Source organism: Austrofundulus limnaeus, unplaced genomic scaffold, assembly GCF_001266775.1.
Source record: "Austrofundulus limnaeus strain Quisiro unplaced genomic scaffold, Austrofundulus_limnaeus-1.0 Scaffold484, whole genome shotgun sequence".
Taxonomy (NCBI): Eukaryota; Metazoa; Chordata; class Actinopteri; order Cyprinodontiformes; family Rivulidae; genus Austrofundulus; species Austrofundulus limnaeus.
Genome location: NW_013952886.1, coordinates 54,575 through 68,852, shown reverse-complemented (window position 1 = coordinate 68,852; position 14,278 = coordinate 54,575). Strand labels below are relative to the sequence as shown.

Here is a 14,278-nt window from a genome sequence, read left to right as displayed (position 1 = left end):
GTCTTGCTCAGTTTGGGCAAAGTTGTGATGTAAAATGTAAATGAACATCAAAAATTGTAATCATTTCATAAACCTCAACTTTACTCACAAAGAAAACAATAAACATGACTTGTTTGAACTAAGAATTTTTGCCAATTTAAAGAAAAAATGAAACAAAAGTTTTTTGGAAGCAAGACATTTGGTTCAGAGGCACAGATCACATTTACATTTCACCACTTCCTGTTTTTATTTACATTTTACACAACAGCCCAACGCTGCTGAATCTGTGGTTCAATAAAAACTATCGAGCCGGGTTCACATCGGATGAGTTTTGAGCAGCAGCAGCAGCCAGTTTACATGTAACGTCTATGGTGGATGCGCGTCTAGCCGGTTTAGCTTGGTGTGAAGCAACAGGTGAGGTATGAGGGTTATCCGTGCATGCGGTGCATCCAAAGTAGCCGACGCTTGAGTTAAAAAAAATTGGAATTTTGCTGCGCGACGCGCCGCAGCAACCAATCAGAGGCTCATTTTTCCACGTGACGGTTTCCTGATTGTTGCCCACTAACCTGAAACAGACGGACAGGAGCTCTTTAGCTGAAATTGACCGTCTGCAGGAGATAGCAGCACCGATGCAGGTCAGCAGCTCGTTAAACTGACCGCGGTGTTAAAAAAATAGTTTGTCAGCTCGCAGCTCCTGGAGTGGTGAAACTAGCTGAACAAACCGCCTTTAAATCATCCGGTGAATTAATTATCTGGTGTCACTTGCTCTCTGTAAATAAAGCAAAGCCATTTTCTTTATTTTATCTTTATTTCATCCAACATCAAAGACAGACCGAAAAAACCAAGATGCTCCTCCCTCTTCAGACGCGCCTCTAGTCTCGGTTTGAACGTAGCGCGTCCAACTTAAGGCGATGGACGCGTTTTTGCTACTCAAAACGTGTTCGGTGTGAACCCGGCTTCAGAGGTTTTGCTGCGACTGCTGTCCTGAAAGCTTTTCTGCTTCAGCTGATTAGAGCTGCCAAAGAGACCAGACTTCCTGATTAAAGATAATTGTTTTAAAGTTGATTAAAGACAGGAAATCATTTAGATGATGGTGAAATGAAGGGGTTAGTCTGTGTACAGTGGGGACTTACGGGCTGGGCGGGGTCTTCGTCTCCTGCTCCGTGGTCACACTGCCATTGGGGGCCATGTGGGGAGGCAGCGGGGACCCTCTCCGGGATCCGGACGGACTGGAGGCGGAGCTGCTGGAGTCGGAGGATAGTGGAGACAAGGGCCTGCCGCCGAGCACCGGCGTGAGACTGGGGGAGGATATGGCGGGGGAGACGACGGGGCTGGAGGAGGACGGGGACGGCACGGTGAACGGGGTGGGGGAGGGGGGCAGGAGGTTGGGGAGGTCCTGACTGGACGAGCGGCGGCCCCTGCGTCCCTCCTGCTCGCCGACCGCCAACTTCCTTCTGTCTTTACGGAGGTGATGGGACGAGTCGTCCAAGTCGTTGTCCTCGTTCCGCAGGGATGTCTGAGTACACACACACACACACACACACACACACACACACACACACACACACACACACACACACACACAGGTCAGACCCTGCGACCTCATACGTGGACATTTTGCCCCTCTGTCCATGAAACATCAATTTTTTCAACTTTAACCCACTGGCCTCATTAAAGGACACTACCAGCACCCTCTAGTGGTCTCATGACAATATTACACTCATTTGGTGAAAACAAGATGGCGGATCCCAGTAAAAAGCAACTCTGGTAAGAAAAAAATGTCCAAGGTAACAATCCAAGTTACATTTAATGCTTGAAACCAGCATATTTATGCACAGTTACATCTTTAGCTTCATAAGACAGGTTAGCATAACAAATGTTTACAACTGAAGAAAAGTACAATGCTAGTAAACATAAATTCCTCATTTGAGGACATTGGGACTATAATTTCATAATTAATTTGGCCATGAGGTTGGATAAAACTGCAAATATATAGAACAGTTTAAAAATGAAAATAGTGTAAGTGGTATATTTGGTCACAAATTTTTGTTAAACAAATTTGGAAATATTTACAACAGTTCACAAACGTAAATAGTTCTTGCAAGTGATATATTTGTTCAACCAATTAATGCTCTGCAATTTCCTGCCATTGTGTCACGTAATATGTTCTTCAAACTGAAGAGCAATTTGAAAGTTGTCGATGATGATGATGATGATGATCTTTACTAATCTTGCTCTGGTCAACAGCTGGCTGCTGTGTTGCCAAAATAACTAGGAAAATGGAACCACCAGAAAGGCTATCATGACGTTTCTTGATTGTTAACGGCTCAGGTATTCCTCAACAAGTGGGACATTTTGAGACCCAGTGTCCTCATATGAGGACATGTTTTTATTTTTTTGCAAAAACCACTTCCTGTACCATGACAGAGTCTAGTTATTATACATATTAGGTCCTATTTAACCCAAGTATCTTGGATAAAGAAAAATGCATATCCAGAAAAAGGTCTCAGGAGGATAACTAGCAGTAGCTAATACACCTGCTAACATGTTAACCCTTGTAGCTTGTTGTTTCTAAACAAAGTGTTGGACATGTTTGGTCTCTCCAAGCAGAATCAGCTGATGGATCATATAATCAGAAGTGTTTATCAGCATGTTTGACTAGTTAAAATAGTTCAGGTACACCTGTTGTTCCTGCTCTTACCTCATAAATAGAAAACTGTGCTCGGAGGTCCGGCTCCGTCCCTTTGTCCATCATGTGTTTGTGGATGATGGTCTCCATTCCCAGCTGCTCCAGACAGTCGGCCACGTCGTAGAACGAGTCCTGGTCTGGGAGAGCAACCAGACTCTGATGTAAAAACACAAAGTTTAACTCGTCAACAACTTCATTAAATTTGACAGAAGATTGTTTGTATGAAACACGACCATTTATTTACCTTGTTGATGAGCGTCATGGCAAATATTAGCAGCTCGGTGTCACAACCATTTTTCTCCATCAGAACCTCCGTCACATTAGTCCATGGCTTTGCACCTGCAACATAACACACCTGATGTGGAAATGATGGCTACCATGGCAGGTCCTTTATTCCTCATGGTGACCAAAGCTCGGTCCTATAACAACTAATGCTTTTAATTCAGCTGTCAAAGGCAAATGTAACAATTTAGTCTCTGTCCTTCCGTCCAGATATACGTCCGTAAACTTCTTCCTGTACCGCCCAAAACTTTTGATTTACTCTTTGTAATTTTATGAAACTTCATGCATCATCAGTTAACTGTCTACACTTTTTATCATCCCAAGCTCAAAGGCCTTTGATTGTCTAAACCATAACATCTGATCTGCTCAAGATAATTTGACACAACTGGATACTATGTGTGCACCGATAATTTGGACAGAAGATTTATCGATCTTTGATTTTGGGAGATCGTCCAATATTTACATGAGTTGATCGTATCCACTGATCTTGTCATCTACTGTCCCATTTTGCTCTGCTGAGAGAGAGGGATGTTGTCTAGAGGTTGACAGATACATCAGCCAGACGATATTTTGGTTGTGTTCATTGATTCATTGGTCCATTCAACAACCATGCCTTGAGACCCCATGGCTGCATGCATTGCCACACCCTTCCTGGAAGAGAGCGGTGGCGGCTAACGATGTAAGACTGAGAGCCAACAATAAGGGTACGTTTTCAACTTGTAATTTATTTTCAACAGTCTAAATTAGCTGTATCTGCACTTTGAAAGTCTGTTTCTGTAAATGTATCATAAATGGACGAAGAAATCAGCAGCACATATTGGGGATCGATTAGATCAGTGGTGTCCAAAGTTGGTCCTCAAGGGCCGGTGGCCTGATTGTTTTAGGTGCTGCCCTGGTTCAACACAGCTGAACCTAATGAGTACATAATTAGTAGGCCTCCTGAGTATGTCATCAAGGTTCGCAGAGGCCTACTAATTAAGTACTACGTAGTTCAGCTGTGTTGAACCAGGGCAGCACCTAAATCATGCAGGACACCGGCCCTTGAGGACCGACTTTTAACACCACTGGATTAGACTGATGTCACATAATCTGCAACAGCAATCGGCCTTAAAAAAACCTTTTCGGTCAATCTCTAAAGTTCCCCAGTTAAAGCAAGTTTGTATTGTTTCAAGGGTGTCGTTTGATGTTTTTCAATAAAATAAAACTGGAACATTGAAGGTGTATTGTGACCTTTTAACATCTGATAGTGTCAGTTTAAAAAAACAAAACTAAATATTGGTATTGGCCAAAATCGGAATTGGCAGGTCAGGTGCTTTAAAAATCGGTTATCGGTGCTACTACTTAGACAGCATGTCGTAATCTTTCTTACACCCCAGTTCTAAAATCAAGGTCACAAATTAAGGTCAAAGGTTTTACAAGGTCTTTGTTAGTCCAGATATCATTGTTACAGACTGTTATATAACAGTTTGTCGTATCACGTGCCATGTGTGGTTCTGTTATTGAGTTAGAGGTTTTGGGTTAATGTGTAAACTGAGTTTAGAGCTACAGAAATGAATATAATGTAAAATAGAACAACGTACCTCTCTTTCCATCCACCGTGTTGACAGCGCTGATGAGCAGAGGACTGTTGGACTCTGCGTACTCCACAAACACAATCAGCAGCTTCAGAGCTGTTTTCACCAGAAGACGAGACTGAAGAGACACAAACAGCTGAGTTCATCCAGCAGGAGGCGCCGCAGCTTTGTAAACCTGCCCTGACTCAAGTTTCTTAGGCTACGTTCACACTGCAGGCAAAAGACTCATTTTACATTTTCTTTGTCCATTTGTGCCCAATATCATGTTTTACATGATTCCTGAATGACACGTTTGATTTTTTTCCAAATCACACTTGTTTCACCATCACACGTGGTGCTAAGTTAGCTCGTTTTTTGGTCCGAATGGTCATTTCACATTTCATCAGACTTCTACATTAAAGCACAGGTACGTGGATCAATCCAAATATTGGTGCCATCAATACCAATGCCATGGTTTTTGTTTTGCTTTCTGTACCTGCCATGTCCTGGATGACTGAGTCTGTAACAATGGCTGTGTCTCAGTTCATGGGTTGCAGCAGACGTAGACCGCGGTCAACGTTGGCCACGGTTTACGCAGGACGATGGTGTCGGCTGTGAAATGAGGCGGTCTAGTCTACGGAAGACGTATGTTTACGTGACCACGCGCTGCCTCGTTATCATGGTGATATGTTTTATATCACATCACTTCAGTTGTTTTCTTTGGTATAACTTCACAAATATTAGTTTTATTTAAAAACATTACAAGTAAATAAATGGAAAGCATTAATAATTTGAGTTTAGTTCCAGTTTCTGTACTTTGTAACTGCATTTTATTTAACATCTCACTGCAACTTAAGTTTCTTCGCTACGTTGTTTAACTTACATTTATTGGTCCAAGATAATTCTAAACTCTGTCATTAAAAAAAAAAAAAATAAATAAAAACATTCCACCTTTTGTTTTTCTGTTTAATATGCTGACGGCGCAATGAATTACGTAATAATAATAATAATAATAATAATAATAATAATAATAATAATAATAATAATGCATTAGTCTTATATAGCACTTTTCAAGACCCTCAAAGACAATTTACAATTTTCATGCACCACACATTCACACACTGATTGATGATGGTAAGCTACACTGTAGCCACAGCTGCCCTGGGGCATATCGAACCGTATCGAACAGTGCTTTAGGTTCAATACACACTTGTATGGAACAAATACAGATTTAAAAAATTTACTTTATCAACTTGTCTTCTGAAGATGCTCTGTGTTGAAGGATCAGTGGATCTGTGTTCGACTACTCCACCTAGGCTGTATTTTTGAGGACAGATCCACTGAGAAACTTGTTTCAGCAACATTTAATTTAAAAACTGTACTTTTGAGGTTAAACAAATGTTCATAATTAATTTAAATAAAATACAAGTTAAAAGGGGCATGGACATTTCTCTTTTTTGTATCGAAAAAATATCGAACCATGAGACTAAAGTATCGAACCGAATCGTGAATTTTCTGTATCGTTGCAGCCCTAGTCCTGATGTGTAAAAATAATAGTAAATAATAAAATTCACAGTATTTTTGTTAGTTTTATAATGTCACCTCCACTGGACGTCAAGGTTACCAAAAAGTCCTTGAAAAGGCCCATGGACCACCAGTTGATAATCACAGTTTTAGCTTGTTTTGTGGTTCTGAACACTTTTATTAGTGAGCCAAGGAGCAGAAATGGCTCTTTTGATCATAAAGATTGCAGACTCCTGTGATAGAGCAACACCTGAACTGATAAACATGTAGCTGTGTGACACGTCATGTCTTCAGGACTGTGGACTGCTCACATCAGAGTTAAATTAGAATCTTTACCATAAATACTGTATGAAACGGAGCTTAAGAAAACATTAATCTGTGCGTACCTGAGGTGAACGTAGCCTGACAGTTGTGACACTTGGCCCTCATGCTTTGAAAAGGTCCTCAGATTGAAAAAAGATGTCTGTCTACAGTCGCAGGGACTCACCGGACTTCCTGTGAGCGTGTAGAGCCACTGCACGGTCTCGTTGTGGTTTATGACTCCATTCATGCCGTCCACAAACAGCATGATCTGACTGAGAGCTGAGGACACAGACAGGATGGATAAGTTTCCACAGACGAGTCCAGCTGCTGCAGACTAACATATAATCTGTGGCTTTCTGTGAGAACAAACTCTCACACTCCTTTAGACATTAAAACTAAGAAAAATGTTTTTTTCTTTTACAGTTTGAGTCAGAACATATTAAAGGCACAAGATGAACATTTTTATCTTTCAAACATGTTTAACCGGTCTTTAGAAAATCAAATATAATATCTGAACTTACTTTGTTGTAACTAAATCTTATTTTTCTGTGAACGAGTTCAACTGAATGGTTTTTATTTACTGAGTCTGGTTCATCCTCACAGCTCAGACTCATCAGAGACTTCTGGGTTTTTATAGACATGGAAAAAGAAAAGTTCACCTTCCGTCAGTGTTTTTTTCAGGGTTTAATATTTCAGGACAGAAAACCGATCTGGCCCCCACCAGTTTCTAAAATTAGTCCAAATATTTAACCTCAAGTGGACAAAAACAGGACAGAACCCACTGAAAACCTGGTTCCAGCAGCTGGGAGACCCTCCGGTAGCAGCAGAACCCTCAGCAGTGGGTTTCTGGAGGACTTCATCCATCTCTCACGTGGTTGTGGAGGAATTTTGGCCCACTCTTCTGCTCAGTTCAGCTGAATGAGGTTTGCAGACGCTGGTTTCTGCTCAGACCTCTGAAGGTCCCACAGCAGTTCAATCAGACTGAGGTTCTGGACTCTGACTGGACCTTGATTCTTTTCATTTTGACCCGTTCTGTTGTGGATCAGCTGCTGTGTTTGGGATAAGGTCCCTGCTGGACCTGGTTTTGCCCAAACTTCAGAATGATGGACTCAGACTCTAGAATCCTTGGTAATGCTTTCTTTTAATTACTAATTACCTACTACTTATTTAGATCTTACATAGTGAATTGTAATACATTACTGCAGACAATTAATTACATAGTAAAATTGTATCCTAATTATCACGTAATTACATGGTAATAAGGTAGTAATTACCATTTAATTAACCTTTTTATTACCTTGTAAATACATGGTAATAAGTGTACCGTAAAAGAAAGCGTTACTGAATCCTTTGGTCTACAGAGGATTTCATGGTCCAAGTCCAGTGAGTGACAGCGAGGGGTCCAAACCATCATCCCTCCACCACCGTGCTGATATGCTGCAGTGCATTATGGGTAAATATCTGCACTGTGGAATGGTTTTGTTCTAGAAGTCTTGTTTCCTTCAAATAAAACCGTTCAGAGACAAGTCATGCTGCCAGGTTGGTTTTAGAGATTAAAGATGTTTCTCCTGCAGCTCTTCCAAACAAGCTATATTTCAATCTTCAATCAATCTGATCTTAGTTCTTCCTGTTGCTAGTTTGCATTCTAAATAAATGTATGATAGTTTACGAACAGAAAATTTACAGTTTCTGTAGAGATTTATTTATACAGATTCAATAATATTCTGTTTGTCCTACAGGGGTCGACAATCCTGGTCCTGGAGGGCCGCAGCCCTACATGTTTCACATGTTTCCTGCTCCAACAAACCTGATTCAGTCACTGAACTACCTCTTCATGTTCTGCAGTATGGAGGACCGACACTGACATAATTAGAAATAAAAGCAGAAATAGATGAATCTTTAAATAAATAAATACTTTTAAAACGCACCAAAATAATTAAAAAGGAGAACTTTACCTCAAGTTTTATCATTTAATTGACCTTCATATTTATTTTTCCAGCTTAGTTCCAATAAATACATATTTTAACACATAATTTAAATTTTTGTTTTTTTAATATATATTTTACATAGTGTTTCCTTTTACTTGTACATGCATTTGTGTCTCTTGAATGCTTAAATTGAATTATTTTTATAATTTTGTCCAACAAGTCTTTTTATTTCTATGTGTTGCTGCAGTTTAGCTTAAAGTTTAGTTAAAAATAAACACACAGGTAATGTTTTCCTCCTTGTCTTTGTTTTAAACTAAACTTTAAACTTTTAGCTAAACTGAGGCACAAGCATGCAACACATAGAAATAAAAAGACGTGTTGGGAAAAAATATAAAAATATTTAAGTATAAACATTTAAAACACACAATTTTATGTAGAAATAAAAGGAAAAACAATTAATATATGTTAAAAAACAGTAAAATTGAAATTATGTGTTCAAATATACAGTATAAACTAATTTATTGGAACTAACCTGGAAAAATAAATATGAAAGTCAATTAAAATATAAAACAGGAGATAAATTTCTCATTTTTAAATTTCATTGGTGCATTTTAAATGTATTTATTTAGTGGTTCATATAATTCTGCTTTTATTTCTAATTATGTCAGTGTTGGTCCTCCGTATTGCAGAAACCTGATAATCATCATATCAGGTGTGTTGGAGCAGAGGAACAAGTAAAACATCAGGCCTGCAGCCCCCCAGGACCAGGAGTGACCATACCTGAAGTAAGGTTTTAAAAGAGGCTATTAGAGCTCATTCCTCTGAGCACAGCACGGTCTGACCTTCGGGTGAATTTTTTGGGATGTTAACTCCTGGGAAGAGTCATCATCACAACTATAATAATAATAATAACAATAACAATAATAATAATAATAATAATAATAATAATAATGTTAACCCGACCATGTTTGTGTGTGGAACCTCTTTAACGCTCACCTCTCAGGATGTAGTTCTGATAGTTGTGATCAGCCTCGGCTCCAACTTTAATGAAACATGTCAGGCCGTCAGAGGCCACAAACTCTGGTACCAGGTCTTTGTCATCCTGCAGACAGCAGACACTTACAGTCAAATGACCTCTGAACAGGCAGAGGAACGAGTTTCAGCTCCTCATCGTCGTGTTTCAGCCTGCTCAACATGAAACAAAGAACTTTAACCCTTCAGGCTCACCTCCCACCAGCACTGACATGATGCAGCAGATCAGAGGAACAACAAAGAGTTTATCAAAGGAAAGACTTCAGTTTCAGTAAAACCTCCTGCAGCAGAAAACTCATCTGCTGGTTTTTTTTATATGAACATTTTTCACTTCTGTTGCTCAGTAAATTCATTCAATCAGCTGGTATAATAGATTTTATTTGGACTGTTTTTTCTTTGATAAAAGACTACTGTTACCAGTGGTGGGCACCAGCACGCTAAAGCGCAAATCCGCTAATTGCGGACCTAAATTTTTCATTTACGCTTTAGCGGTCTTACTAATTTTCATAATTCATAAGCAGATTTGCGCTTTCTAAAATTAAAATGCAGTACTGCTAATAACTAATTATCTTCCAGTCATCATTACATCAAGGTATGGCTGTCAATGAATCACAACATGTGATCTATCCAACAGCACCCCTCCCAGATAAACACACTTATTGTGAAGGTATACATCCTGCTGACTGTTGCTTTCGGCCACGGTTCTCATTTCCCACAATGCTTTGTGTCTGCTTACGTAGCAGGAAGGCAACAGCTAAAACAGTAAACGTTTGTAATCCATACTAAAATTTTGTATGTATTGATTTATTTTTACTTTACAATCGGAGCTCCTTTTTTTTTTTTTTAAAAAAAAGAAAAGTTTAAACGCTGGAGTTCAAGAGCAATCGACCAACGGAATTATTTAAATATGTTATGTTGGTGAAGACTGACATCTAGTGGTCAACTGGAGCAACTACATAGAAAACATCCTAATCCAGGTAGAAAAAAATCCAAAAGAAAAAATCAGTAGGTCCTCTGGATGGTTCTTTAGTGAAACGTTTCGTCTCTCCTCCAAGAGACTTCTTCAGTCTGATGAGTTTCAGGTGAACTGGAAAACTTTAAAATCCAAGCTCTTATTTTGAAGGGAAGATACTAGTTTCCTGTTCCCCGTGCTTTCATTTCCCAGGCCGTCACAAATAAAATCCGTCATGTACCCAGAATGCATCGCTTCAGTTTTTCAATAACAGTTTTAAAACTACTTTATTGATGCTTCTTTAATGAAAAATCTACAACAAACAAAAGAAAAAGACAAAGAAGCAGCCAAACCAGCAATCCTCAACAACTTTTTAAAAAAAATCAGCCGTACTAGCAATCCTCAACAACATTTTGTTTTTTACACCAGGAGCCAGAGGTCTGTTTCAGGAAATCAGATCCCCAGCAATCGGCAGTTGTAGAGTTAAGTTGTAAAAGAGTTCATACACCGCTAGTTGGCAGTGTTGTGTATAAATTGTACATGAATTGTCAGCTAGTAAGTGTCAAATTGAACTTGGGCTTTAAAATTAGCTTCCGCTAGTTTTTCTCCGGCATAAGCGGTTTTGAAGTTGCGTGTCTAAAATATTTTTATAAGCGCTTTCGAAATCGTGGAGCTAATTTTTGGTTTAGCGCTGCCCACCACTGACTGTTACCATGTAGTAGAAAATGTATCCGATTCTGATTATTTGTATATAAAAGTGGAGCAAAAATATTTCTGCAGTTAAAACTTAAGATTGAAAATATGAGTTCAGATTACAAACTGGTAAATACAAAACAAAATGTCATTAATTCGACATATTTGGGACATTAAACTACCTCAGTATTTCCTGTCGAAGTATTTTTAGCCTGAGTACATCTGTCTGAGTACTTTTCGCCTGTTTTTCTTGTCTTAAATACTAATTTCAGTCCGAGAACTTTGAACCTAAAACACTTCCTGCCTTTCTACTTCCTGCCTGTCGACATCCTGTTAAGAAGACCTGGACATGAAAGGAAGGTAAAGTCCGGTGGATGAGGTACGTTACCTGGAAGAGCTGCTTCAGTGAAAACAAACAGCGTCTGAGCTCTGGACCTTTAGAGTTGTACAGCCTCTCTGAAACACAGGAAGTCACAGATTCAAACAAAAACAAGGTTTCACACTTTGACTCCAACATGTTTATTGATTTAAAATCATTTATTTTTGATCTCCCTGCTGGAAATTTCATTTAACAACTGTTTCAAATATGAATATTTTTGACCTTTTTATAATAGAATGTAAGAGTTTACTCCTCCTCACCTTCATCACATGAGCGTTTTAGGAATATAAGCATTTAGATTAAACAACACTGACCACAGCCCTCATTTATGGGCTTCTTGAATCTTTACTTTTTTAAACAGATATCTTGGTAAAACATTTAACCACATATGGACTATTTTGCGGGTACCGCCATCTTTGCCTAGCGCACGGTGTGAATTAAATGACTTAAAATGGGTTGTGTACTGTATTTTACTTGTGTATATGTGCAACAATGATCACAGATACAGTTTAAATATTAAAATATTTAGAATAATGAAAACAAGATTGTCATCACTCGGCCTAGTAGATCTTGTGCAAAATATGTTAACGTGGTTTACAGTGATCTGGGCCACACATCACATTTCCTGACTACAGATCATTTTGACCACTTAATATTACAAACATATGGACTATCTATCTAAAACTTGACCATACAATGGTGTATGGTTTATGTATTAACAATAATATACACAATACAGAAAGCTACAGATCACAATAACAAACGCATTTACCACTGTTAAAACAAAAAGATGTATTTTGAATTAATATTTAAGCCAAATTTGATGTGTGGCCAAAAGGACATTTTATACTCAGAATTTAATAAATCATAGGTCAGCCTGTCAAGATTATATATAGATTATATGTTTATCATCCAGCCCCACTGCTCATAATGCTGTTAATAAGATCACTATATTCTGGGATTTTCTTTGGCAATAGATTTAAAATAGTGCTATACTATAGTAATTACTATATTATATTAAGAGTAAAAATATTGCACAGCAGTATTATAGCTATTTTGCATTTCCACGTTGCTATTTTAGGCACTAATTCCAACAGTTGAGCAGATAAAAAATTCTGAACGAGTTTGTCCTTTTTCTGTTTAGAAGTTGGTACCTCATGAACCAAAATAAACATTTTAAAATGTGCAACAATCCAAACTTTAAACTTTAATAACATGTCCCATCGTTTACTTTTCTTTTGTTTGCCCCCAAACAATCCCACAAACCATTGCGCGTCGCTTCCAGTAGGCGGTGCTTCAAAATAGTCCATGGCCAAAAAAACTTTAATGAAAAATTTAACTGCTACAAACATTTCAACATAAAGCGTTGAAAGCAAAAATAACGAGGATAATATGAGTTGAATGACATGACTGAGTCTGAGAGAAACTTCTGTTTTTCATGACATTTTTCCTCTTCGTTCAGCTGGGTAAACAACGATGAGGCTCACACTTTATTTTCTCAGCTTCAAAGCTGACAAATCTCAGAATAAACTCAGCAACAAATCTGCTCAGTCTTAAATAAATGTGAAGATTTGTGGCCAGACACCTTGTTACGCCACATAAGAGACATTTCAAAGCTCACTTAGCTCTAACCTGTTTCTGAAGAATTGTAAAGAAATGCCACCTAGTAACCTTGTGTCTTCAGTGTAAACAGAAGCCATCTATGAATCATGTCAGACCAGAAAAACACAACCACCCAAGAACAGAACCAACCAGAATGTTAACAAATCATCTTTATTGCAGATTGTTGTTTACAGAGCAGCAAACAGGAAGTTAAAGCATCTGATTTGGTTTAAAGATCAGCCGCAGCCCCATGAAGATTCCTAGAATTTAACTGGGCCGACGACCCATGATCTGCTGCAGAACGTTCTACAAGCACGGTTAGACTGCAGGAACAACAACTCACCACAGGAGTCAACAGAAAAATTGCAAAAAAGTAAAATAAATAACAGACAACAGGAACCAAGGACAGACAGCATGATCTAACAAACACACTGCAGGAGTAAAAATCACACAGAGATTGCAGAAATCAATAAACTGAGCACTGGAATCATAAGACATACAACAGGGCCCAACATCAGATCACAGTCAACAAAAAGATGACAAGAACCTGACAAACCAACAGATCACCAAAAAACCTGACAAACCCACCAAAGAACCTGACAAACCAACAGATCACCAAAGTATTTGACAAACCAACCAAAGAACCTGACAAACCAAAGTACCTGACAAACGAACCAAAGAACCTGACAAACCAACAGATCACCAAAGTACCTGACAAACCAACCAAAGAACCTGACAAACCAACAGATCACCAAAGTACCTGACAAACCAACCAAAGAACCTGACAAACCAACAGATCACCAAAGTACCTGACAAACCAACCAAAGTCCCTGACAAAACAACCAAAGAACCTGACAAACCAAAGTATCTGACAAACGAACCAAAGAACCTGACAAACCAACCCAAGAACCTGACAAACCAACCAAAGAACCTGACAAACCAACAGATCACCAAAGTACCTGACAAACCAACCAAAGTCCCTGACAAAACAACCAAAGAACCTGACAAACCAAAGTATCTGACAAACGAACCAAAGAACCTGACAAACCAACCCAAGAACCTGACAAACCAACCAAAGAACCTAACAAACTAACCAAAAAACCAAAAAATAAAAATAAAAAACCAACCAAAGAACCTGACAAACCAAAGTATCTGACAAACGAACCAAAGAACCTGACAAACCAACCCAAGAACCTGACAAACCAACCAAAGAACCTAACAAACTAACCAAAAAACCAAAAAATAAAAATAAAAAACCAACCAAAGAACCTGACAAATCAACCCAAGAACCTGACAAACCAACCAAAGAATCTGACAACCCAACCAAAGAATCTGACAACCCAACCAAAGAATCTGACAACC

The 14,278-nt window shown here is 38.8% G+C and overlaps 1 protein-coding gene across 1 annotated transcript in view; it reads right to left on the bottom strand.

Annotated features, from left to right (window-relative positions):
- Window positions 1-14,278, bottom strand: part of LOC106530009 (FH1/FH2 domain-containing protein 3) — a gene marked incomplete at its 3' end in the record, with an annotated part of 51,880 nt that overhangs the window by 11,747 nt on the left and 25,855 nt on the right. The window contains 7 exon segments of the mRNA XM_014025559.1: window positions 1,113-1,495; window positions 2,681-2,824; window positions 2,913-3,007; window positions 4,531-4,642; window positions 6,515-6,609; window positions 9,255-9,360; window positions 11,324-11,391. Of these exon segments, the coding sequence (XP_013881013.1) occupies window positions 1,113-1,495; window positions 2,681-2,824; window positions 2,913-3,007; window positions 4,531-4,642; window positions 6,515-6,609; window positions 9,255-9,360; window positions 11,324-11,391 (1,003 nt within the window).